This window comes from Halichoerus grypus, chromosome 9 (assembly GCF_964656455.1).
Source record: "Halichoerus grypus chromosome 9, mHalGry1.hap1.1, whole genome shotgun sequence".
NCBI lineage: Eukaryota > Metazoa > Chordata > Mammalia > Carnivora > Phocidae > Halichoerus > Halichoerus grypus.
Window position 1 is genome coordinate 26317050 of NC_135720.1, and position 25959 is coordinate 26343008.

At 41.7% G+C, this 25959-nt stretch overlaps 1 protein-coding gene and 1 long non-coding RNA gene across 3 annotated transcripts in view; one reads left to right on the plus strand and one right to left on the minus strand.

Moving 5' to 3' along the window:
• Window positions 1-5114: 5114 nt before the first annotated feature.
• ARFGEF3 (ARFGEF family member 3) overlaps window positions 5115-25959 on the minus strand; it is a 171886-nt gene continuing 151041 nt past the window's right edge. The window contains exons 30-34 of the mRNA XM_036097868.2: window positions 25760-25862; window positions 25400-25531; window positions 23135-23256; window positions 17876-19094; window positions 5115-13044 (exon numbers count right to left, since the gene is read on the minus strand). Of these exons, the coding sequence (XP_035953761.1) occupies window positions 12853-13044; window positions 17876-19094; window positions 23135-23256; window positions 25400-25531; window positions 25760-25862 (1768 nt within the window). The 3' untranslated portion in view covers window positions 5115-12852. The remainder of the gene's footprint in view (window positions 13045-17875; window positions 19095-23134; window positions 23257-25399; window positions 25532-25759; window positions 25863-25959) is intronic.
• Window positions 20818-25789, plus strand: LOC118539372 (uncharacterized). Of its 2 annotated transcripts, XR_013441082.1 has the most exons (5): window positions 20818-21129; window positions 21366-23327; window positions 24077-24192; window positions 24853-24967; window positions 25652-25789. It is a non-coding gene; the product is annotated as an uncharacterized LOC118539372 (long non-coding RNA). The 2 variants fall into 2 exon arrangements; XR_004919142.2 differs by having other exon boundaries at window positions 21366-24192.

Genomic DNA, 25959 nt, shown 5'->3' on the forward strand with positions numbered 1-25959 from the left:
TCCCAAGTTACAAACCTCTGCTCTGAAGTGAAGCTATCTGGGCAGGTAAAGGCTTGAACAACTACAATATTTCTGGGCCTCCACCTAAACTCTTGTATTTAAGGACCAAACTTACAGCTTTTCATTTTAGGTCAGATCATACATCAGATTCTTAGAACCAGATTCTTAGAGTAAGAATCTTGGAGTAAGACTAAGCTTCTTAGAATAATTTTTGAAGAGTGATCCATAGGTTTTCTGTATCAGAGTACTTTTGAAAGCTTGTTGCATTGCAGATTCCTAAGCCCTGCATCATTTTTCCTGGGTCAGAATTTCTGGGGCAAGGCCTGGACACCTGCAAGTTCAACAATCAGTCAAGTGGTTGTTATATACATCCCCACTTGGGACTGTCTAGGGTAGCTGAGCTAGTAATGGGCATAAGTGAGCTAGGTGGAAGGATGGCTTGTAGGTGGGGGAGGTGTGTTTTTGGTAGAGGTTGAAGTCCCTCTGTAAGCTGTTGTCCTGTTATATTTCTTACGATGATTACATAAAGAAACTAGTTCTAAGTCTGCATTTGTCTATATTGCACATGGAGTGGGTGGTGTCTTTTACTGGTTAGGTAAAACCTGAAGTGGGATTATTGCAGCTGCTGGCAGAAGAGGCCGTGAGCTGCTTAAGTTCACCCAGAAGCGAGTAGGAGGAAGGCTATGGAATCAGGTGGCAGACATTGATTGGGTTTATCTGCAGCAGTGGAACCCTGCCCATTGGGAGGAATGAAACTGCACTGTCAAAACAGCTCATACCCAAGGAGACAGTTCGGGAGCCTGATGGAAGATGATCTGATGAGACAGACTTACTCCCAAAGGGGGCAGACAACTTTTTGACATTGAGGGCCACTGACATTGAACTTGGGGGATCTTGTCAGTTGCCAACTCAGTTGGCCCTTCCTTGGAAATAACTTTGCATTTGTAGGGGCAATTGCCTCCCCCACCTACCCCCCATTCCAATCGCCTTACAAAACCAGACATACTGTGATTTTTAGATTATTCATTACAAAATCAGGTATAAATCTCAGCCCACAACTTCATGTATCACATTTTGATCTTCTTTTATTTTTCTCGACTCAATGAAAAGAAGGATTATGAGCTTCCATTCTGTCAAGGTGGCTGCTCGCTCTGCTGCTTCTACACCATGAGGTGTGGAGATCTTTCTGCTACCCCGTGCCACCGTCAGGGATTGGGACTTTTTCCCAGGCGTGCTGGCCAAACTGCAGCAGGAGCTCCATGCAGGCCAGCCTTCTCTGGGCTCTTACAGTCCTGTCATTGCAAGGGTCCTCCCTGACCTGCAGCCTTTCTGCTACTGAACCTCTTCTCCCTCTTCCTTACAGCCCTGGGAATTCACTTCTAGTCAAGGACAAAGAAATTCTCCTTATGTTTCTACCCTAGAGAGTTTGTCTACAATCTCCCTTTCTGTGGCACTCTTCCCTCAAAACCCATATTAAAAAAACCCAAACCATGTGTGTATACACACATGTATATGTATATGTATGTGTATGGCTTAGGCTTTTGGAATATAAGAGCCAGAGAATGTCCCAGGCAATTTGTTTTCATTCTGCCCCATTATATCCCTCCCCTGAAATAATGAACCCCTGAGCCAATTACCTATTTGAATACTGGGAGAAAAAAGAACATAGATTAATATCTCAAATACTTTTTAGTCACAGGATTCTACTTAATGCTTTTGAGGAAAAACTTATATTGAAGAAAGGTGGCCTGGTAGATTCATCTATGATCTTTGGAGCAAAGATCTGGTCCTGTAAATCCATATCTACGCCCATTCCTGAGTATTGGCCAGTCAACAGTTTTACGAAAGACACAATCCTAGGTATTCGGATAAATAATGAATCCTGTGCATCCTATCGTTATGTTAACTTCTTGCCATTTGATTCTTTGGAGTGGCATGAGAGGGAAGGAGGCAGTGCACAGGCATGCTCAGCTGTGTGTGTGGGGTGGGGCAGAGCATCTCCCCACCCCTCACCCCCTCCAACACCACCAGCCAAACCTAGCAGGGGGCTCAGAGAGACCCGCTGAGAGGCGATATAATATTTATCCCTAGGCCATGCTCTAATCCCCAAGGGTTTTACAGGCTTTCTCCCTCCCATTGGAATAGAGCAAGTTAAATTAAATTTACCAATTTAATAATGTAAAATTTAACTCCCTAAATTTGTGCTAATGTAAACACTGCCAGTGTCTTTAGTCAATAAGGCTTAGAACTATGCTCAGTTTTCCAAGAAGCCTATTTCCAAACAGTTTGACCTGACAGGTCTGTAATAATACATATTCCTCCCACTTGAGAGAAAAATCTATTCTAGGCTTTTAGAATAATGTTACTTTTATAACCTATTGTCATCTTAGAAAACCCATTGAATATTTACTGATTTGATGGAATATTAAATTTTAAACTATAATATAGCCATCAGTATCTTCTCCTTTATAATTGGTAAATTAACTTCGATACGTATTTTTTCAAGTTGAGTTATAATGGAGCCTTCTGCATCACAACATTTATCATCTGATTTATCTTCTTGAAGGTTATTCTCTGCAAGAGACTGGGAAACCATGTCAAAGTCAACTGAAGTTCAATGTTTGAGTTCCCAGCTCTAAACTGTTGTGAATTTGATCCCTTCAGGTTGAGATAATCCTTTTTTTTTTGGATTTAGAAACTGCTTATAAACTTCTCTGGGATTTAATTACGCTGTTGCCCTCTCTCAGTTTGCATAAGATCATTAAGCTGGATAGTTTGTTTCTCTGACAACAAAACATTTTGAGCAAGCAGATTAAGTTAGCGGGGCAGATTCAGGGCACCCATGACTTGATGTTGTAACTAGGAATCTATAAATAAAAACAAACAAGGAAGAGATAAAAAGCATGCTTAGAGTATTCTTTCAAAGGCTTGAGATAACAGAAATGTTGGTTAATATGTGAAAGCCACAATATTTCATTATGCTTCAATTTTATTTTCACTTGCTTTATTGAACTTACCTTTAAGCCAGATGGGAAAGTGAATTTTCTAATGAGTGAGATGAAATATTTATCAAAGCTAAATTATACAAGTTTTGATCATAAGCCAAATAGTCGAAGCATATCAAGTCTTACTTTAAAGAAATACATATAGATTTATGTATGTATTATATTCGTTGCTGGATATTAATAATAGAAGAGCTGGCTATTGACCTGGAATTTCTTTCCAAAATGTTTGATTAAAGAGATCTGCATCTGAGCTGCCAACCTCCTCGTATGAGATTGGCACAAAATGTTAAGCTTTCTGTATTGGGAGTGCATTCATGGGTATGAATGTCAAGGATATGTACACATGAGGTCTCAAGTATAAATCATCTTGCAAAATAGTGGTGCTATTTACGAGATGGGTTATCCTCCCGCACATAGCAGTACTACATTTAGTAGTCATTAGCTTTTACAAAGCACTGCAACCTTGGGGCTTTCATGGTATCTTGAAGCAGCCCTGAGGTTAGAGTTTATATTCATTTTTTTTTTTTTTTAAGATTTTATTTATTTATTTGACAGAGAGAGACACAGCGAGAGCAGGATCACAAGCAGGGGGAGTGGGAGAGGGAGAAGCAGGCTTCCTGAGGAGCAGGGAGCCCGATGCGGGGCTCGATCCCAGGACCCTGGGATCATGACCCGAGCCGAAGGCAGACGCTTAACGACTGAGCCACCCAGGCACCGCAGAGTTTATATTCATTTTATGGCGTGGGAACCTTGAGCTCTGTACTCAAATGTTGTATGGTTTTCCCACTCCCAGGAAGGGGCAAAGCTTGGGGATGCGAACTCTGCTTTTCTGGCTAAAGTCCAGGGCCATCTTGGCTCTGCTCTTCTCCATCCATGAACATGGTTGTCACTTATGTTTGTGATGTCTGTATGCAAAGTGTGTTAGTATCTATTTTAGTTTTATTTCATCCATAAGAGGGAAGTGACTGTGTCTTTGTAGTACAACTGTGAGATTACCAGTGTATGATAGAATGAGAATCATGGTTTAAGGTCATGTACACAGATTGCATCTCTATGGCATCTTGTACTTCTTTTATCCTTCTAATGGCCAGTTTCCCATGATTTGGGCATGATGATTCCGAGGCTTATACTATTGTAGGCTTTTGAAACAGTTTTAAAGCTGCAATCTAATAAGACCATGATGTTAAAAGTGGCTATATTTTCTTTTCAATATTACCTTCTAATAATATTATTTTTGAGGGATTTGTTTATGAAGAAAAGGTAACAATTTTTGTAATGAATAAATTCTATCACTATCTACTGAAAATATGAATTTATTTTAAAAAAGAAAAAATTATAGAGGTGCCTGGCTGGCTCAGTCAGTGGAGCATGGGACTCTTGATCTCAGGGATTTAATTATGCTGTTGCCCTGAGTTCAAACCTCATATTGGGTGTGGGGCCTGCTTTAAATAAATAAATAAAATATTAAAGAAATTATATATATGTAATATATATATATATATATATATATATATATATATTTCTTCAAATGTACTTTCTAGGCATGTACCAAATTGTTAACAGTGACCATCTCTGTGTTATGGACCTGGAAGGGGCCTCTTCATTCAGTTGTGAAATGCCATGGAAAAAGGAACCTGATTCTTTTGGCCGAATTCTATAAACATAAGATATTTACATAAATTATTTTGATATATTTATTAGGTAAAGAAAATTGTTTCACATAGCTTTTTAAATGCATTTGAATTTTTATTCTACAACACAGGCAACATAAATACAGTATCTTTTAAAATATCTTCTCTTTAGAATTTTCATTTTCACCTCAGATAAAATGTACACAAAATACACTTGCAAGCTTGCTTACAGGGACCTGTTAAACAATGAACAGAGTCTATCAAATCAAACAGTTTATCTACATATAAAGGAGGGTTGTTTCCCCTTTTTTTTTATTAATAAATGTGAGCAAACTGACTAAATAAGAAGGCAAAATAAAAATTGTACTTCCTTGACAAATCCTTTGGAGTAAACAAAATGCTCCAAGGCTCCTGGTGAATGGGATTGCAAGGATGAATTCTGCATTTTATAGATAAAATGGTATACTGACTCAAATCATTATGGCTATATCACGCTTCATTTATTTATAATTTTTAATGGAAACAAATCAATTCTTTGGCATAATACAAGAAGGGATAAAAGAACCCTTACCACCCACTGACTTTAGAGTGGGAAATGGTAGTTGGGGAACTGTTTATAATGTAATTTATTTATCTTAGAAAAGCAGGAAAATAATCTTGAATAATAGTCTTTTGGCATGATTAGGGCAATAAATGTCTTATTCTTAGCTCCCTTCCTCCCACCCCCACCCATCCACTGAAATAAAATCAACAAACAAAAATAAGTGAGATTATTCTTTCCCTCTAGGCACCTGCTCCTGCCCCTGTCATGCCATACCTGGATATCCTACCACATGGTTTCCACTGAAGTGAAACCCAAAATATCAACAGCATTAATCTTTGTCCAGTTTTGCCTATTTAGCAGGACACTGGTTTTTATTACAGAGAACCACTTCCAACAAAATACAGACAGAAGAACTGCCAAGGGAGGAATACAGAGTAGCCCGCACGTGATCATGAGGTAGCCATGGGTGACCACTGGTGGCAGGGCCCGAGGTTCCCTAACTTGAGAACATATTTTATGTGGTAGCTCGAAAGATTGGCTTTTAGATAACCCCCCCTCCCTTTTTTGGCACCAGTTGGTAACATAAGTTGGAAATAAATTATTCCTAGAGATTAATATTTTAATTTCAAAATCAATTACTATTAGAAGAACTAAAAGCACACCTAATTTCCAAAACAGATTATGGAAAATAAAAGTGAAATAAAACAATTATTTCCATCCACAGAGGCAAGAACTTGACTCTTTAGTACCATTAACACTTTGATATGCTTTCTGATCTAATTCTAGTAAATATTGTCCATTATTTTCTATTCATACAACAATCCAAAGTAATTTAAATGATGTCAGGGTATTCAAGCAGAAGGCTTTAGAGAAAATTAAATCAATAAGAATGATATGTAACTAATATAGTTTACATGTAGATGATAATTTTAAGATACTTGATTTTTTCTCTTGAATTACTCAATGATCCTTATTTTTTTTAATGCAAAAAGAATTTCCAAAGCTAATTAATCAAAGTGTTAGGAGATAAACTAAGGCCCCCCCGATATTTAACATCATTTCACTGTATTCCCAAAGCATATGGATGCACGTGTACATTTCTCCCATCACTGGAAGAGAGAATACGGTCTCCACTGTGCAGATATGAAAACAAACACATTTACTGAAAAGTCCTTAAAACAGGCACATATACTGCTCAAAAGGGAGTTGTTCAGTTTGCACATTTCCATGAAACCACTTGGTAGACTCTTTACAGGTACACAGGAAATGAAAATATTTACACCAGACAGTTAAGTGAAAGATGAAGGTACATCAAGTAGTGTAATATCATTTTGAAGTGTTGCTGTTTGGGTGGCTAATGAGAGAGAGAAACCTATTGGCAAGCAAGCAACTACTCAAAAACCTCTGGAAGCCAGGAGCCAAGGTTGTAACAGAGTTGAGATGGGAACAGTAAAACCATAATGACAGAAGAAACTCAAACACTACATATTTAAATTTAAAATCACATCAGTACAAGTCGAAGGGTCAACATGATGCAACTGATCATCCACAGAACCAGTGTTTCTAAATACAAAGACGAGAAGCTTACACAAATCTCACTGTTCCATTGAACAGGTACATTCATTGTCTTTTCGCTTGTAAAAAACCAAATTGTTGGAATAATAAACCTAGAAACTGGGAAGATGGAACAGGAATGCTGTAGAGAATTCAATCCCAAGTTGTCTGCCCAAGGTTCAGTTTGGTGTTTCTCTAGAGCTTGATAAGTCAGGCTGATCTTAAAGTTAGTAGTTGGAAATTTTTTCAAGGCAGTTCTCAGAGTGTGATCCCCAGACCAGCAGCATTGGCCTCACCTGAGTCCTTGTTAGAAATGCAAGTTTCCAGACCTACTGAATCCGAAACCCTGGGTGTGGGCCCAACCACCTGTGTTTGAGCAAGCCCTCCAGGTGATCCTGATGTGCGCTAACGTTTGAGAACCACTTGAGAACAAAGTCAGAAGATACTACGCAACCACTACTTAACCTTCAGGATAGGAACTAATAGTACCAACAATTCTCGATGTTCAAGTTGAAAGGCTGGGAGGACCAGAACCGGATGGGATTAACCAGCAGCTGACTACAGTTTTGTCACTAAGATGGTCAGCCAGTCTCTCCTCCATGGAGCACTCATGCATTATCACACAATGATAGGGTGTGTGTGAGGGGAAAGGTTTTGTATGGTGCTAGTGGTGTGGTACCGAGTTTTCTTCAATTAGTAAGTGGTGCCATTGTTTATAAGGAAATTGAGCATTGTTCTCAACTGAATTTCTCATCAATTATCCCCAGGGATAATTTTTTTTTTTTTTTTGGTCTGTTTTCCCTGAAGCAATAAGTGTGTTTTGGAAATCTAAGTGGTGTTCTAGTCCAAAACTTTGTATTAAACTATTTCTTACTTCCACATCAAATACAAACATTACAAGCAGAGGAAGAGGACCTCACGAAAGGAGAGACAAACAATTTTCTAGATTGTTCCACTACGAGGGAAGAGAACACAATTTTTTTGATGAAGCATAATTATGAGTTCTTTACTAGTTTCCTCAATCTTGCTCAACAGCAAGTTCACATTTCCAATAAAAAGTGCTTAAAAAGAGTCTCTTGCTTAAGGCCACACTAAATGTCACTAGGATCACCTAAGTGGTACCCATGTGTATCCAAGTTCTGTCATCTGCTTAATGCAGTATGTTGGATTTTCCTTCTGTTTCCTTGTCTGAAGAGTATGTAGAAATATTTAGGCATATGGCACATGGTTACTATGGATATTGACCTGACGCCCCCAGTACCTGGATCTTTAAATTATCTTGTCTTACCCGTCACTTCCTCTTTGGAGAGACTGCATTTGAAAACTGGTTATAATTTATTTTGCATATTCCCAAACTTTGATGATGACTTACGTATTTACTACTGGATACTTCCCAGGGAAGCAAGTAGAGAGGCACTGTTGGCTACAGGGCACTTTATTCTGAGTGGTTAAATGGCAATTGAAAAAAGTTTACCAATCGTGCATGTCATACTGGACACAGACTGCCACTCTTTTCCGCATAGCAACTGGCCAAGAATAATATTATTCCATCATTTCCAACTAATTTGGCAAGTTTTCTAAATTAGCACTGAAGGCCTGCTTTAAGATTGAAGTTCAGACCTTATTTTATTTTCACTCAAAATATTATGTTATATATGATCTTTCTATGTGTAAACACTATGTTTCTTTTTTTTTTTTAACCCTATTTGAAAAATCCCTATAACATAGCAGATCTGGGACATTAATCAGATATTTTCAACTCATTTTAACTGTTTAATTCCTGGAAACACCAAAGTGTTTACTCCGTGTACTTAGAGCAAAGTGTTGTAGAGAGAGCATGGCCTTTGAATTCAGGAACTCCTCTTTTGCAACCAGCTTCGTCATTTACTGGCTATCTCAGGCCAGTTTCTTAACCTCTCTGGGTCTGTATCCTCATTTGAAAAAAAAAAAAAAGAGGAAATCTATGCCCGTTTGACAAGGTTATTGTGAGAATAAAATGCTAATGTAGGTAAGGTCTACATTCACAGTGGCCCTTGACAAATGTCACCTCCTCCCTGCTTGTTTGCAAACTCTTGCTGTGGAAATCAGCTCCAAACAAAGGTCTTTATTCTGCTTAGTTTGATGCGTGGAATACAAATGGATTTTCTTTTCTGAGAAAAAAACTTTCCTACCTAAGCAGTCTTGTGATGTATTTGGAGAAAGTCTGGGATATTTATTATACAATCGCATTACCTTCTTATGGTTAAGACCACTTGGCTTTCTCCATTGACTCTGTATAAGCCTTCTTCTTAAAAGAGCAAGATTTACTAAAAGCTGGTGATATTGTACCAGGAAGTTTCCATTTAAAGGTACTTTTGAATTATGTTAATATTTTGTCACATTTGATTGCAAATATTTTAATCTGAGCTGTTATGTATGTTATCATCTGCCTTGGTCAGTCACCAAATAGCATAAAGATGGTAGAAAATGTCCTCGTTTTGTATTGATGGAGAAGGCTAGAATATAATCAAAGGGGAGAGATAATAAGATCGTGTAAAGAGGCAGCCCAAGCGTTTTTAAAAGCTAATCAGGAGGGGCGCCTGGGTGGCTCAGTTGGTTAAGCGACTGCCTTCAGCTCAGGTCATGATCCTGGAGTCCCGGGATCGAGTCCCGCATCGGGCTCCCTGCTCGGCAGGGAGTCTGCTTCTCCCTCTGACCCTCCCTGCTCTCATGCTCTCTCTCTCTCATTCTCTCTCTCAAATAAATAAATAAAATCTTTAAAAAAAAAAAAAAAAGCTAATCAGGAGGAGTGCCTGGGTGGCTCAGTCATTAAGCGTCTGCCTTCGGCTCAGACAATGATCCCAGGGTCCTGGGATCGAGCCCCACATCGAGCCCCACATCGGGCTCCCTGCTCTGCGGGAAGCCTGCTTCTTCCTCTCCCGCTCCCCCTGCTTGTGTTCCCTCTCTCGCTGTCTCTCTCTGCCAAATAAATAAAATCTTAAAAAAAAAAAAAAAAAAAAAAGCTAATCAGGAGAGGGGCGCCTGGGTGGCTCAGTTGTTAAGCGCCTGCCTTCAGCTCAGGTCATGATCCCAGGGTCCTGGGATTGAGACCCACATCGGGCTCCTTGCTCAGCGGGAAGCCTGCTTCTCCCTCTCCCACTCCCCCTGCTTGTGTTCCCTCTCTCGCTGTGTCTCTCTCTGCCAAATAAATTAAAAAAAAAAATCTTTAAAAGCTAATCAGGAGAGGCAAGAGCTAGGAGAGATCCTAGCCCTCCATCAAACCTCTGCCCTTATGGCAAGGAGAAATCTGATGACAAGTGTGGTCTACTTGGCTGTCAGGAATTCCTAAACACTCTTCAATTTTCTAGGTGCTTTCATAATGCATACTTTACCAAAATATTAAAAAGAGTAAATCTCAACCTTAGGGTAACACACTTTTGGCAGTAAATACAGGCAACTGAATGCAACGTGCAAAATCTTATTCTGCTTAGATCAGTAAATATATGGTAATAACTGTTTTAACCACCAAAGCTGTCTTGACCTTGGTCTTTCAGAGACCTTGGGAGAGAGGGAGTGAAGGAAGAGATGGGGGAAAGGCAGAAACCAAGACACCAGGAGAGTGTGAGGGGCTGACCAGGGCATGGTCACTTCACTGTGACCTGACGTCCTATTCATTGGAGATTATTTGCCTCAGGCAATATCCTTTTTGACAAGCACAGATACCTCTGGGAAGCAGTATGGTCCTTTAGCTAACTTTCTGGTTGAAATCTGATGTGGATGTGGAGCACAGGGTATGCTGGGAATGGAGGCGGCTGGAGACCAATGTGGGCTTTGGGGTAGGCTGTAGAATAGATGATAGGAAGGGGCCAAAACCCTTTTAAAAACTGTAGGTAAAGAACGATGTACATTTTCTCACTTTAATTCTTGGAACCTACAATCAGTTTATTTTCATAAACTAGCCTTGGATCTCATAAGAGAGCATCTATGGGAGAATGGATTCTGATTTCTAAACAGTTAACTAACATACTCTGGGACGTGACATTCTACATTGAGACTGGCTTCCCTCGAATTTTTACACTTTATAAAAAGTTGCTACATATAAACATTTTATAATCACTCTGATTTGATACTCTGCTCTACTGAAGCTCCTTCCCCACCCCCAAAGTGAATTTTGGGGTCCTCATGGGCTCAGAAAGGGGAACTAAACCTCATATTAGCAGTACATCATGGTGGTTCTGTTTCTTTTTGTAGCTTTTGTTAAAACAGTATCTGACTCTCAAGTCTACTTTCAAAATATAAAAATTTTAAAAGTATAGACTACAGCTAGCTGCTATCCCCAAAATTCATTGCTTGTCAAGATGAAATAGTTGGTCTGTTTCTAAACTTTTTTGTCTAATGAGTAAAAGCTGAAGAAGGCAAAGAGAGGGTGTTGTGGAACTGGAAATGCGTCTTCTGGACTCTGTGGTGATCTCTAGATGGTATACGGAATGATGGGGTTCTTTTAGATTGCCTAAATAAATCAGGGAACCCTGTCTTCATCTTAACCTTGTAGATAGTTACCTATTTCTCAAGGAAGACAAAGCTTACCAATACCAGCACTGAGTAAAGTTGTTAGTTTTAAATCCTTACTTCCATACTGAAGAGTTGATATTTTATTTTTAAAGAATGACACTCAATTATGAACACATTTTTAGGGGCTGGGAAAATGATAATGTAGGTCTTAGCAACTAACTCTCTTTTCTAGAATGTATACGAGTGGGCCTCATTGAGGAGTTTCAGTCATTATAATTTAAGAACTACTAAGTATATTGTAAAGAAGACAAAGGTTCCGAATTAATTTTCTAGATCTATCTAAAAGAAATATCCATGTAAAATAGCCATTTAGAAGGACCTCAGACATAGGGTAAATTTACTTGCCAGAGAGGACAAATATTTTATATTGAAAAACTTCACTTCCTAAATTTCACTGTGCCCCCTTCTTTAGTTTTATTTTCTTCTGAGACAAGAGCTTGTACGTCTGACACTATAATCTCATGTGACGGTTGCATAATATTTTAAGGTTGAAAATGACTTCATCCCAATCTCCTTTCTTACCCCTTCCAGTTGTCTTCCTACCACCCCACACTGCCTGCCCCGTTCCCTGAGAAGTCTGCTCACTGGATGGAGAACTGAGTCCTTTCCTCCAAGGATGCTGATACAAAATGAGTTGCATTTTAACATTTTGTTTTCTTAAAAATCCGATGTTCTGCCTTATGTTCAGATAGCTGGAGCATAGAAATGTCTGTGCAACAAGAAACTAAGGCACCATTTTTTCTTTCCCTTTCCTGTTTTGCCTTGGGAGCAAAAGCAAAGGCTAATGGGAAGCCAGGGTGGCGGGTCAGTCTTACGTCTTTTGGCAAGATCTCTATCAGCCACTATCACTGAGAGCTGTGTGCCAAAAGCTGCCAGGACATAGACTTAAAACCCTGCCAGGAAAGCATTTTCTTCCTTTAGAAATAGGGAAATAAAGGCACAACAGTACCTTAAAAGAAGTTGGTGAATACCAACCAGAAAATCTTGACAATTTAGGACAACTTTGAAACGTTCTGGAACATTTTACAGAGGAAGTCATCCCTTTCTTGACTATGACACCCAAGAATATGTTTTTCCAACTGTTTTCTTCCCTGCTAAGCCCATAATCATAATGAAAATCTTCCTCTGATGAAGAATGTCTGCTACCAGATGCCAGAGTGCTTACACATCAGCTTGACTTACCAGCAGATATTTCCTTAACAATTGCATTTAAAAGAAAAAAAAAATCAGATGGATCAGTGTAGTGTTTTCAAAGGAGTAGTCCTTGAAAGGGACCCTTTTGGGAATAACATTGCAGGCAAAAGCACTGGGAAATAAACATCAAAATTTAGAAATGTGTCAAAGAATGGAGACTTTTCTGAAATAATGTGCAAAATCAAAGTGTCGTTTGTGTCCTCTAGATACAAGGTTGAGTGTCCAGAATGGCCCCTGTGCTGATTAGCGAGGGAAGGGCAGACTGTTCTCTGAGACTCTGGTTTCAGTGGGGCTGGTGGTGGGGAAAATGCTATCTGTTGGACCAGCAGGCATTCTCTAACCTCCACTATTGTATTTCGTCAATGTGAGTCTTCTACACGATGATGTCATAGACCCGGCCCACTCTGCCCAGCCATTCCCTCACAGCCTGGCGCACTCTGATGTCCGTCACGTGGCAGGTCAGCTGGCTGATGCATGGGAACACCGCTGGCTGCAGGGCCGTGAAGGTCTGGTCTGGAAGGATCTGAATCTGATTGAGAACTGTTAGCACCATGTTGGTCCATGCCTAAGAGAAAGGATTGAGGAGAATGATTAGCAGCTTTCGACTCTGGGTGCATTTGAACTCTCAGGTGTAGCTAAGCCCTGCCAATTGGCAAGTGAGTTTTCTGGGCTTTAGGTCGCAAAAAATCAGCCTTTACTAATTTAATGGGGCTAGAAGTTGTCATTTTAAGTTCATACATACAAGGAGTAGCGGAGTCTCCTCTACCATTAGGAATACCTTCTTTTTAGGTTTCATGGACTACAGGAGTATCTTGTTTTATTGTGCTTTGCTTTACTCTGCTTCCCAAATACTGCTTTTTCTTTTCTTTTTTTTTTCAAACTGAACATCTGCACAGCCCTGTGTGGAGCAAGTCCATTGCCGGCACCATTTTTCCAATAGCATTTGCTCACTTGGTATCTCTGTGTCACGTTTTGGTAATTCCCACAATATTTCACACTTTTGCATTATTATTATATTTGTTATGGTGATCTGTGATCAGTGATCTTTGATGTTACTACTGCTTGTTTTGGGATGCCATGAATCGTGCCCATATAAAATGGTAAACTTAATTGATAAATGTGTGTGTTCTGACTGCTCCACTCACCAGTTCCCCCATCTCTCTCCTGCTCCTCAGGTCTCCCTACTCCCTGAGACACACCAATACTGAAGCTAGGCCAATTAATAACCTTACAATGGCCTCTAAGTATTCAAACGAAAGGAACAGTCCTAGGTCTCTCCCTTTAAATCAAAAGCTAGAAATGATTACGCTTAGTGAGGAAGGCATGTTGAAAGCCAAGATTGGCACAAGAACCTAGCTTCTAACCTAGGTTAGTCAAGTTGTGAATGTGAAGGGAAAGTTCCTGAAGGAAATTAAAAGTGCTACTCCAGTGAGGACACAAATGATTAAGAAAGAGAAACAACCTAAGTGCTAATATGGAGAAAGTCTGAGTGGTCTGGATAGAAGATCAAGGGCAGCCGTAACATTCCCTTCAGCCAAAGCCTAATCCCAAGCAAGGCCCTAACTCTCTTCAATTCTGTGAAGGCTGGAGAGGTAAGGAAGCTGTAGAAGAAAAGTCTGAAACTCGCAGAAGTGGGTTCATGAGGCTTAAGGGAAGAAGCCATTTCCATAACGGAAAGTTGCAAGGTAAAGCAGCAAGTGTTGATGTAGAAGCTGAAGCAAGTTCTGCAGAAGGTCTGGCTCAGATCATTCATGAAGCTGGCTACACTAGACAGCAGATTTTCAGTGTAGATGAATAGCCTTCTGTGGGAAGATGCCATCCAGGACTTCATAGCTAGAGAGAAGTCAACGCCTGGCTTCAAAGAACAGGCTGACTCTCTAGTTAGGGGCTAATGCAGCTGGGGACTTTCAGCTGAAGCCAGTGCTCATTTACCATTCTGAAAATTCTAGAACCCTTAAGAATTACACTAAATCTACTCTGCCTGTGTTCTATAAATGGAATAACAAAGCCTGGATGACAGCACATCTGTTTACAACATGGTTAACTGAGTATTTTAAGCCCACTGTTGAGAACTACTACTCAGAAAAGAAGAGTCCTTTTAAAATACTGCTTATTGAAAACAGTATAGAGGTTCCTCAAGAAGTTAAAAATAGAGCTACCCTACGACCCAGCAATCGCACTACTGGATATTTACACCAAAGATAGACATGTAGTGAAAAAAAGGGGCACATGCACCCCGATGTTCATAGCAACAATGTCCACACAAGCCAAACTGTGGAAGGAGCCAAGATGTCCTTCAGCAGATGAATCGATAAAGAAGATATGGTACATATATACAATGGAATACTATTCAGCCAACAGAAAGGATGAATACTTACCATTTGCATTGACATGGATGGAACTGGAGGGTATTATCCTAAGTAAAATAAGTCAATCAGAGAAAGACAATTGTCATATGGTTTCACTTATACGTGGAATATAAAGAATAGCGCAGAGGACCATAGGGGAAGGGAGGGAAAATTGAATGGGAAGAAATCAGAGGGAGAAAAACCATGAGAGACTCTTGACTCAGGAAAACAAACTGAAGGCTGCAGAAGAGAGGGGGGTGGGGGGATGGGCTAACTGGGTGATGGGTATTGAGGAGGGCACATGATCTGATGAGCACTGGGTGTTATACGCAACTAATGGATCATTGAACACTGCATCAAAAACTAATGATGTACTATATGTTGGCTAATTGAAATTTTAAAAAATAAATAATAATATGCTTATTGACAATGTCCTGGTTACCCAAGAGCTCTGATGGCAATATACAATGAGATTACTGCTATCTTCATGACTGCTAACACAACAGCTATTCTGCAGCCTATGGATCAAGGAGTCATTTCTACTTTCAAGTCATTATATAAGAAATCCATTTTGTAAGGCTATAGCTGCCATAGATAGTGATTCTTCTGATGGATCTGAGCAAAGCATATTGAAAACCTGGAAAAGTATTCACTATTCTAGATGCCATTGAGAACATTTGTTCATAGCAGCAATGTCCACAATAGCCACTGTGGAAAGAGCCGAGATGCCCTTCAATAGACAAATGGATAAAGAAGATGTGGTCCATATACACAATGGAATATTACTCAGCCATCAGAAAGGATGAATACCCAATTTTTACACCAACATGGATGGGACTGGAGGAGATTATGCTAAGTGAAATAAGTCAAGCAGAGAAAGTCAATTATCATATGGTTTCACTTATTTGTGGAACATAAGGAATAGCACAGAAGACATTAGGAGAAGGAAGGGAAAAATGAAGGGGGGGAATCGGAGAGGGAGACGAACCATGAGAGACTATGGACTCTGAGAAACAGACTGAGGGTTCTAGAGGGGAGGGGGGTGGGGGGATGGGTTAGCCTGGTGATGGGTATTAAGGAGGGCACATACTGCTTTGAGCACTGGGTGTTATATGCAAACAATGAATCATGGAACACTACTTCAAAAACTAATGAAGTACTGTATGGTGACTAACATAATAATAATAATAAAAAAGAACATTTGTGATTCATGGGAAGAGATCAAAACATCAACATGAACAGGAGTTTGGAAGAAGCTAGTTCTAGGAGAACTAGAATTAGCAGTGGAGCCTGAAGATGGGACTGAATTGCTGTGATCTCCTGATCAAACTTGAACACACGAGGAGCTGCTGCTTATGTATGAGCAAAGAAAGTGGTTTCTTGAGATGGAATCTACTCCTGGTGAAGATACCATGAAGACTGTTGAAGTGACAACTAAGGATTTAGAATATTATATAAACTTAGATGATAAAGCAGCGGCAGGGTTGAGAGGACTGACTCGCATTTTGAAAGAAGTTCTGTGGGTAAATGTTACCAAACAGCATTGCGTGCTACAGAGAAATCGTTAGTGAGTCAACACAGCAAACTTTATTGTTGCCTTATTTTAAGAAATTGCCACAGCTGTCCCAGCCTTCAGCAACCACCACCCTGATCAGTCAGCAGCCATCAACAGTGAGGCAAGACCCTCCATTGGCAGAAAGACTGACTCGCTGAAAACTTCAAAGGATGGTTAGCATTTTTTAGCAATAAAGTATTTTTAAAATTAAGGTATGTATATATATTTCTAGATATGCTATTGCACACTTCATAGACTACAGTGTAAATATAACTTTTACATGCACTGGGAAACCAAAAAATTCATTTGACTCACTTTGATATTTGCTCTATTGCAGTGGTCTGGAGCCAAACCTGCAATATCTCCAAGGTATGCCTGTACAAAAATCTTACTTATTCCTCAGGTTTTTAAAAACTCTCCTGCCTTCTCATAATGAAATTTCCATAGGACATAGGACATTTTAAATGATCAGTCTCTATAATGCCTAGCAAACTGGAATAGGACTACCTTCACTCAGGATAACTTTTAAAGTCATAAGCAAATCTCCAAGACATAAAAAAAATTAAGACATTTATCAAGAAGGTCATCTATTATAGAATAACCATACATCTCCCTTTGACTGGACTTTTGCAAATCTCATCTGACTTTTGTGGATTTTGAAATTTGGTTCTATGTTCCAGTATTTTAGAGGAAAATAAGGCATCTTGCAAGATTCATGTTAAGTCCAAATTTATGTTTATTCTGAGACTATGTTCTTGTGTAGGTTCACAGAATCCTAGGATCTAAGATCCTAGGCCCACAATTTAAACCCCTGGATTATTTTTAAAGGGCTCCCTATGACTCTAGATCCCTCTATTCCTCTTTTACCATCTCATCTATTTTTAAATTGAACAAACTGTGCCAACATTGTTTTCTTCTCAAGCTGAGTTTTTGATGTACCATGGAATTACTCATTTTAAATATATGAAGGAACAGGAGCACTCAAAGCCCTCTAAAGATGAAAATTGTTATGTGCTCCTAATGGATTAGAAAAACTCGAGATGAAAACATTGATATTCACTGGTATAACCATCTAATAATAGGCACTTTGCTTTTTTTTTTCCCTTTACACATTTCTTCAGTGCATCTTCCAGTGATAAACTCAGGACTCAATGCCAGTGAAAGCACATCCACTTTAGAAGCTTCAGCTCCATCTTATTTATTCGGGTGAGTTCCGAGTTCTCAGTATCTCTTATAACCCATAAAAATAATTCCTGAAGTTATGTAAGAGTAAAATGTCAGTTTCACACAGATATATTGACCCAGGCAGATGCTATGTGTTAGGCTCAGGCGACCCTCTGACTTTGGAGGGGAACTGGGTTCTGTCTCCTACTGGTGTCTATCAACTCGTAGAATGTGTGAGTGTTCCCTAAGGGGGACACGTGTGTCCCTGGAAGCCCCCCGCCCCACTGCCAGGTGCGCCTCCCAGCATCCCCGGGCTGGCGGGAACCCACCTGGATCTGTGCTTCGGCGTCCCTCACGGACACACTCAGGGAGCTCCCGGTGGAGCCGGAGCGGGGCCTCTTCTGTCGCAGCAGCTCGGGGCCCGCGCTGAACGAGTGGCGCATCTGCCCCTGGTCTATCAAGTGCTGGGGACGCTGAAGCAGCGGGGAGTCCTGGCCCCTCGGACCCAGTGGCTCGCCCTTCTTCTCCACTTTGACCTCTTTGGGGAACGTGGGCAGGTTATGCTGCTGCTTCCTCTTTTTGTACTCCGTCATCAACTTGGCAATGGTTTTGTCGGCCGCCATGGTGTAGATTTTGTTGCCCGCGTTCTCCCACCATTCCTTCTTCCGGCCGGGGTCCTTCTTCTCCACCTTGGGGCTCGGGGGCAGCAGCAGCAGGTCCGCGCCGCCCGCCCTCAGGCTGCTGGGCTCGCTGGTGTGATCCCGGGTCTGGCTCCGGTCGTCCTCAGAAGGGGTGTCTTTCCCCGAGAACCCGCCAGTTGACGGGGTGGAGGACTCCGACTGGAAGGAGGGGAGGATGAAGAACGGGTCACTCTTGAAGACGGGCGCTTCCTCCATGCCGCTCTCCAGGTCCAGGTGCATCTGGATGTAGTGGTTGCACAGCTCCATGCACAGCTTGTGCAGCCGCTTGACCAGCCACACCCAGTCGGCGTTGCTGATGGGCTGCACGCTCAGGGAGGGCAGCCGGGCCCTCCACTGCCGCTTCTCCTTGCCCCGCGGGGGGCTCACCTGGGCCGTCTCCTCAAAAATGTCTTCGTCTTCGGACGAGCACTGCTGGGACGAGTCTGTGCTTCTCTCCTCGTCCTCAAAAAGCACCTTCTTCACTTGCTCGGCGGTGATGGCTTCCTGGTTGGTGAGGACGGCGCACACCAGCGCGTGGAAATAAATGTTAAAGCTCATGGCCGACTGGCGGTAGAGGTTGGCCGCGCCTCCAATGCCAGACACCTTCTTCAGCAGGCACTTCAGCCCAGGGCTCGTGTCGAACTCCCTCGCCGTCCTGTACGAGTCCAGCAGCAGGTCGAATATGACCGCCAGGTTCTGCATGGAGATGTACCTGAGGAAGCCGGCCAGCTTGGCCTCCGGGACTTGCACCGTCTTCTCCTCTCCCGGGGAGGGGCCCTTGACGAACTCTTCCAGCAAGATGTCATACAGGTTCTGGAGTAACACCTGATGAGACAGCAAGCTCACCACAATCTCCCTGAAAGACACGCTTCAAATGAAAAGAAGGGGATTGATTAGTAGCCTTCTGCCCCATGCGGGTTACTTTAAAGCGATTCTGATGTTACGCACTGTAGAATGACATAGGCAAAATCATACACTAAACTGCTTTATTTCAATGCTTTCCTTCAAAAAGGGCAAACTTCGGGGTGCCTGGGTGGCTCGGTCAGTGAAGCGTCTGCCTTCGGCTCAGCGTCCTGGGATCGAGTCCCACGTCAGGCTCCCTGCTCAGTGGGGAGTCTGCTTCTCCCTTTCCCTGCCACCCACCGCCCCCCTCCCCCCGCCCCCGCCTTAGGCGTGCTCTCTGTCTCTCTCAAGTAGATAAATAAAATCCTTAAAAAAAAAATAAAAGGCCAACTTCTGGGGGCATTACATGATCACCATTTTAATTATGATTAATGGAATTGCCAATACTTTCTCAAACCTAGGCGCTATGTAATATTACTGTTTTATAAAAACTTTTCGGTATAGACACAGTAAAGGGATACAACATTTGACATTTTATTACTTGCAACTATGAAGGAACTAAAATCAGAAAGTAACAATGTCTGGTCAGTTCTGTGAATTTGAATTGGCTCTCTTCTCTACCCTTTGGACTTTTTTTCAAACCCAAAGTTGTGAGCAGTCTCACTGAAATCTATCTTTCTAGGAACCAAACCAGTTTACCAGGATTAACTGTTAATGCTTTAGGTGTATAGACGTAAAAACTTCAGGGCTTCCAGCACGTGAGATGGATGAGGGCAAAACATTCGCAAAATTAAGAAATAGATAACTCAAGCTTTCTAAACCAAACCTAGGAGAGAGAAAGCTGTGTTCACTCAACACCTGCAATTCTCTTCTGCATCCTTTCCTGCCATCATGGTCACAGGACTTCTCTGTGGGCCCCGAATGCTCTTTTGGATCCACTGAGATGCCCCTCAGGTCAGCTATGTGGCATGGGGGGTGGGGTGGGGCAAATAGACACCTGGCCAGGACTCACGGTTGAGAAGTGGGCACAGCCCACATAAGGAAGCCTTACATGTGCCCCTTGGTGATTTGGCCTCTTCTAAGAAAACAATTTCAATTCTAGGTACTACCTTTACTGAATATTTTAATTCACCCTTGTGGTTTGTGGTTTATGGTTTCACTTTGCGTTCACTGCTCTTGGAATTGCATGAAAATAGCTTATGCCATTATGTTGCAAACTAATTCCCTTAACAGGGTAATTATAAAAGTATGACAACTCTTATTAATTGTTTATTTCAAAGATCCAATTATGTTAATATGTCTAGCTGTGACCTTGCATTTAAAAATGACTCTTTTAACAGAAAAGAACACAGATGCTTCTGTACATTTAAAGGCTGGCCTTGCCCCCCTGCACTGAGGGGACACAGAAGGCTCAGCACACATCTGTCATTTACAGACTCTAACCCTTTCTAACAAATCACTGAAGTGATTTTTTTTTTTTTTTTGGTGGTAAAATATACATGATATAAAGTTGCTATTTGAGCCATTTTTAAAAGTACAATTCAGTGGCATTAAGTACCTGCACAATTTTGGGTAACTGTCACCACTCTTTCTAGAGCCTTTTCATCCCAAACTCAATACCCCTTGAACAATAACTCCCCATTCTCCCCTCCTTCTGCTAAGTTATTTAAGGTACTAGGAACCCTGAATATGCATTCTTCTGAAGACGAGGCTCTAAAAGCCACCAAGTTGGTCTAGCGCTTCATGTCTACAGCCATAGGATGCTAACTAAAGGGAAATCCTGTCGCCCATCACTCAAATCTGTTCCCTTGTCTGCCCCATTACACTATAAAGTCCTCAAGGGCCAGGGCAGTATCTTATTCATCTTTGTCCCCAGGGCCTGGGAAGATGTAAGTAAGTGTCTAAGACAAATGGAGTAACACGAACAGGTTGGTTCTAAGCGCAGGCGCCTGAACAGATTGCCGCCAGGAGGAAATGTTCTCCTTGAGAAATGGCTCAGACACCTCAACCCTGTGCCCCTGGCAGCCTGGACTCCTGAAGCAGGAACCACAGCCAGAGAGGTGAGTCTGATCAACCTTTGGAAGGTATAAACACCCTAACCCACAGGACATGATCTATCATCTTCCCTGAGAGCTGGAAAGTCCTTTCCCAGAAAACATTTAAAAGGATGGTGGATGCAAGGCCATGTGTGAATTATGGAGTATCTTTATCAACCCGAGATAGCCCCTTTGATGCTTTAGGAGATGAAATTGCTAAGTGTGCATGTGAAAAGGACAGAAAATTCCTTTTTCTTTAGGTTCAAGCTACATGCTGCACGATAAGAAAACAAAGGGAAGCAGCCGGAGCAAGAGTGAGATAAAAATTTCAGAAAGGTACTGAAAAAGTGAAATAACTGGTTACGGATGTGCAACTCTTAATCACCTATGCTGATAGGAGATTAAAAAAAAAAAAAGACCTGGAGCAAACAAAAATCAACAGATAATTTTTCAATTTGTTGTACCCAAGTGTTTCAACCTTTTTCTCCGCACACCCATTATGAAGGGGACTGTGCGTGCTTCTGAGGCCAAGTGCAAAGGAAAGCTCTCCTCCTGGAGAGTTAATTGCCCAACAGGTGGCTGACAAGACATGCTAATGCCAGTTTCAGAGAGAAACATTCAGAATTTCAAGTACTACATCTTAAAGCTCTCATACTCAGTGGTTTGGTAAAGCTCGGGGCTATCAATGCCACGGCGATTTAAAATCACACCCAGGTTTCTCTTTATTAATATTATAATCAATTTGATTTAGGTCTTTTTTTCCATGGGTGACTTCAGCATGGACCTTTGAGGATGCACCTGACGGTATATACATGAACCTTCCTTAGGTCTAACTCATCTTGCGCTACATCCTGTGCTAAGTTAAGAACTGTTCTGTAATAAGAGTCAAATCCAATAATGCCAAGTGGCTCCATGCCTTTGTGCTTGTGTGTCTCTGGATAGGTGGCCCAGCCTCTCTGAATGTTTCCCCATGGATAAAATGGGAGGGGAAATATCTAGCCACTGAATCTCATGTATAGTGCTCAAATACTTATCATTACTATTTGTGTGCTGGAAGTTTAAAAATGGGAAATTTCAGTCATGGTGATTATCGTCAAGTCTAGGAACAATCGTTTTTTTAGGCAAAATGGTAGTATTTAAAAATGGCAAGATTAGGGGCACCTGGGTGGCTTAGTCGGTTAAGTGTCGACTCTTGATTTCGGCTCAGGTCACGATCTCAGGGTCTGGGATCAGGCTGCATTGGGCTCCGCATTCAGTGGGGAGTCTCCTTGAGGTTCTGTCTCTCTCCCTCTGCCTCTCCCCCCTACTCTCTCTAAAATAATAAATAAATCAATCTAAAAAGGGCAAGATTCATGTGGAAGGGCACAGATCTTTTTGTCTCCTGACAGCTGGATTGCTCAGGAGAAGTTGATGTATTTCTCCCCCAAAACAACATGAATCAAGCCTCACACTACAAATTTTTTTAAAAAGCATAATATGGATAATACTATAGACACACTCAGTTGTGTCCCCCTCCAGATTCATATGTTGAAGTCCAAACCCACAGTACCACAGTGTGACTGTGCATCTGGAGATAAGGTCTTGAAAAATAATTAGGGTGGGGCCCTAATCCACTGTGACTGGTGTCCTTATAAGAAGAGATTAGGACACAGACATGTACAGAAGAAAGACCATGTGAAGACACAGGGAGAAAGCATCCATCCAGAAGCCAAGGAGAGAGGCCTCAGAAGAAACCAACCCTGCCGCCCCCTGGATCTTGGACTTCTAGGCTCCAGAACTGTGAGCAAATACATTTCTGTTGTTTGAGCCACCCAGTGGATAGTACTCTGTCATGGCAAACTAGTACATGTGAAACGTGGAAGCTCTGGTTAAAAAGTGAACAATTTTCTGTAAAAACCTTTGCTAAATGACTCTATAAATGTTTTCAGTATTCTTAGCCAAAGCTTGGATTACAAGGAGCCACAACCGAAAATAAATGGACTTCCCTTGTTCTAAGTTGCCCACATGTTTAAGCTTATTAGCTGCTTACCTTTTCTTGGTGTGTCCATTTGGCTTCTCATCAGGAGGCAGCTCAATAATGAGCTGACAGGACTGAGCATGATCGAAGTTGTTTGGGGTCTTTGGTGAGCACTGGGTGTCCAACATAAACACCTGCAAAGGTACAGTTCAGAGCTCCATCATCCTCAACCTGACTCCACCAGGGATTAGCTGATTGGCCTTGGGTAAGTTGCTTACTCTTCCTACTCATTTCCTCACCTATAAAGTGAGGTTGATAATGGTTTCCTACCTGGTGTGTTTGTTGAGAGAGTTAATATGTGTGTATTACGTACGCATAGCATTAGAACAGAAGAATAAATATTCAGAAGTTAGCAGCTGACACTAATACTAAGAACACGACTAATTTTATCATGTGACAACTCATTACACTCCAACTAGCAAGCACTGAATTTAATATTGAGAGTAAATAAAGAGGGGTTGTGTTTGTAAAAAATCTTTGATTTTGATGTCTCTCCGGTATTATATTCCATCCAACACAGGAATAAGACATTAATTAGGACCTCCTGTTGGGATTACAGATGTGGCCATGCTACTCTACGGGCCTGTGGGAGAAGTGACTAAGAAAACAGTAAACACTTCTTGATTCTTCCCTTTGAAAACAGAAGTCTTCTTAAAATGTTTTCTTTCCAAATTTTGTAAGAATTATCAAATTATCTGGGTTATCTGAAAGGTGGATAGAATAGAAAGGTTGGGGACTGAGGAAGAGAAAATATTACAAAGTAAAATCTTCACTAAATGGCCTCTGCCTTTCTGCTCCATTAATGATCTGTTGTTTCAGAAGAAGGTTCCATGTTCTTGCTGTGCGGTGGGATGAGTTTGGAAGCCCACTGTAAGCTCATGCGGAAAATCTTTAGCAGTGTAATGGATTCCCATTAGGGAAGCTATCCTGTCAGAGGACCACCTCTCGTTCCAGTGCCCTTCTGCTACAGCTGTCCCCCACAGCCATGTGGACAGAAGTGGGTCTTCACTGCAGCTTTATGACATTCCTTCCCTTCCAACCTCTGTGGACTGGCCATGGATGCGTCAGTGGTATGTGCTCTCTCCCTTCCGATCAGTAGAGCCATCATGTCCTGGGGTGTCATGAATGTGGACAGTAGATGATGGGAGAAGCTGAAGGTGGAAGGTTCTTGATCCGCTATGTGAGGGGTGTTAGGGAAAGTCCTTTAGAAACTGGACCTAGCCAGGAAACTTCTCAACTGATAATCAGGGTATCCTGGATTATTTTTGTACTAAGGAGAGATTTTATCAAGGATTTAAACAGATCTTCTAGAGAAAGGGCACCTTTGAATATAATCCCCAATTCACTTTAAAGAATTAGAATACTTATCCAATAATTCAATCCAACACTGCATATACATTTATAAAAATTGCTTCATGTTTTAAACATACCACACACATTTGCAAAGTATCTTCTGCATATGAAGACATACTTCAAATATGTCTGTTGCCAATACATGATAGACTGAATTCTCAACAACCACTCACGATTATGAATATGTGTAAATTTAGGGATAGTGCTTAATCCTGCTGCTGGAAGCCCCATGCAGTCTTAGAGACAGATTGACATGTCACTTAAGTATTTGGGGGCATGTCTGCAGCTAGTGGTAATGCTGGAAGGCCTTTCGTGATTTAGTAACTCTCTTGACTCAACAGACATTTACTAAGTGTCTTCTGTATGCCTTCCTCTAGGAACACCAAGGTAAGAATATGTTCTCTGCTACTCAGGAGATTACAACCAACTTTTCTGACTTCTGACATCTGCCAGAAGAAAAAAAGTCATTGGTACATGGTGATCCCTGCATGGGTATGTATATTTTAATTTTACTTATGAGTTACATTCCACTGAAATTAAGCAGCTTATAAATGTTAAGCTCTGTATGGGAGATACAAGAAAAAAACCCAAATAGATTTGCCGTCCTTAGACATCTGTAGACTGTAAGTAACATCAATATTCAAGCAAATATGGATAATATAAGGAGTCCAAGCAAGTCAGGTGGTGTATGAAGTGTAGTGGCCAGGCAGAGAAAGGACTTTAACTGATCTGGGCACTGGAGGATGCACTGAGAAAGAGATGGTGGAGAGGATTATAATGCTGTTGACTGGGTTAGTCATTCCTCATCAAGAACAGTACTAACAAGATGTCAGAGCCAGGAGGGGTATCTCCCTAAGGGAATGAAAGGCAGTCTGGTGATACAAGACTGACAGTAAGAAGCTTCTAGAAGTCCCCAGTCCTTACCTGCTGAGCCATGGCTCGAATGCGCCAGTACTCGGCCTCGGCACTGGGGGAGGAGGAAGGGGCCGCCACCCTCACCTGGCAGCCTTCCCCACTGAAGCTCTCGGTGCCGCTGTGGAAGCAGCCCAGCAGATCCTGGGGAGAAACACAGCAGAGGTTCCCTGGGTGCCTCTGGGCCCCGTCCTGGAGCTGCCATCATCCCTGTGTCTGGGACAAAAGCACTGATCTGACCGCTTCTTTCTCCCCCCTCTGTAGGAGTTCAAGTGAGACTGCCTGCTAAGAGGAGGAAGGCAGCATCCAGATGCCCCACTTGAGAGGCATGAAGATGGGAACCCGCTCTGGCTCTTTCTGCAAGCAATTTACCTTCACAGGCTTGAGGGTGGCGGAGAAGGCGTCCTGCAGGGCACAGCAGGCAAGCCTCCACATTTCTTCAGTGAACACGGGGCCCGCGGTGACAAGGACGTACCTGCTCAAAGAGACAAGGAAAGGAGTCTTGAATCTGTACATGTTGTTGCCCTTACAGAAGCATGCACAGATTTATTCCAAAGCTTCCACGCAAGCCT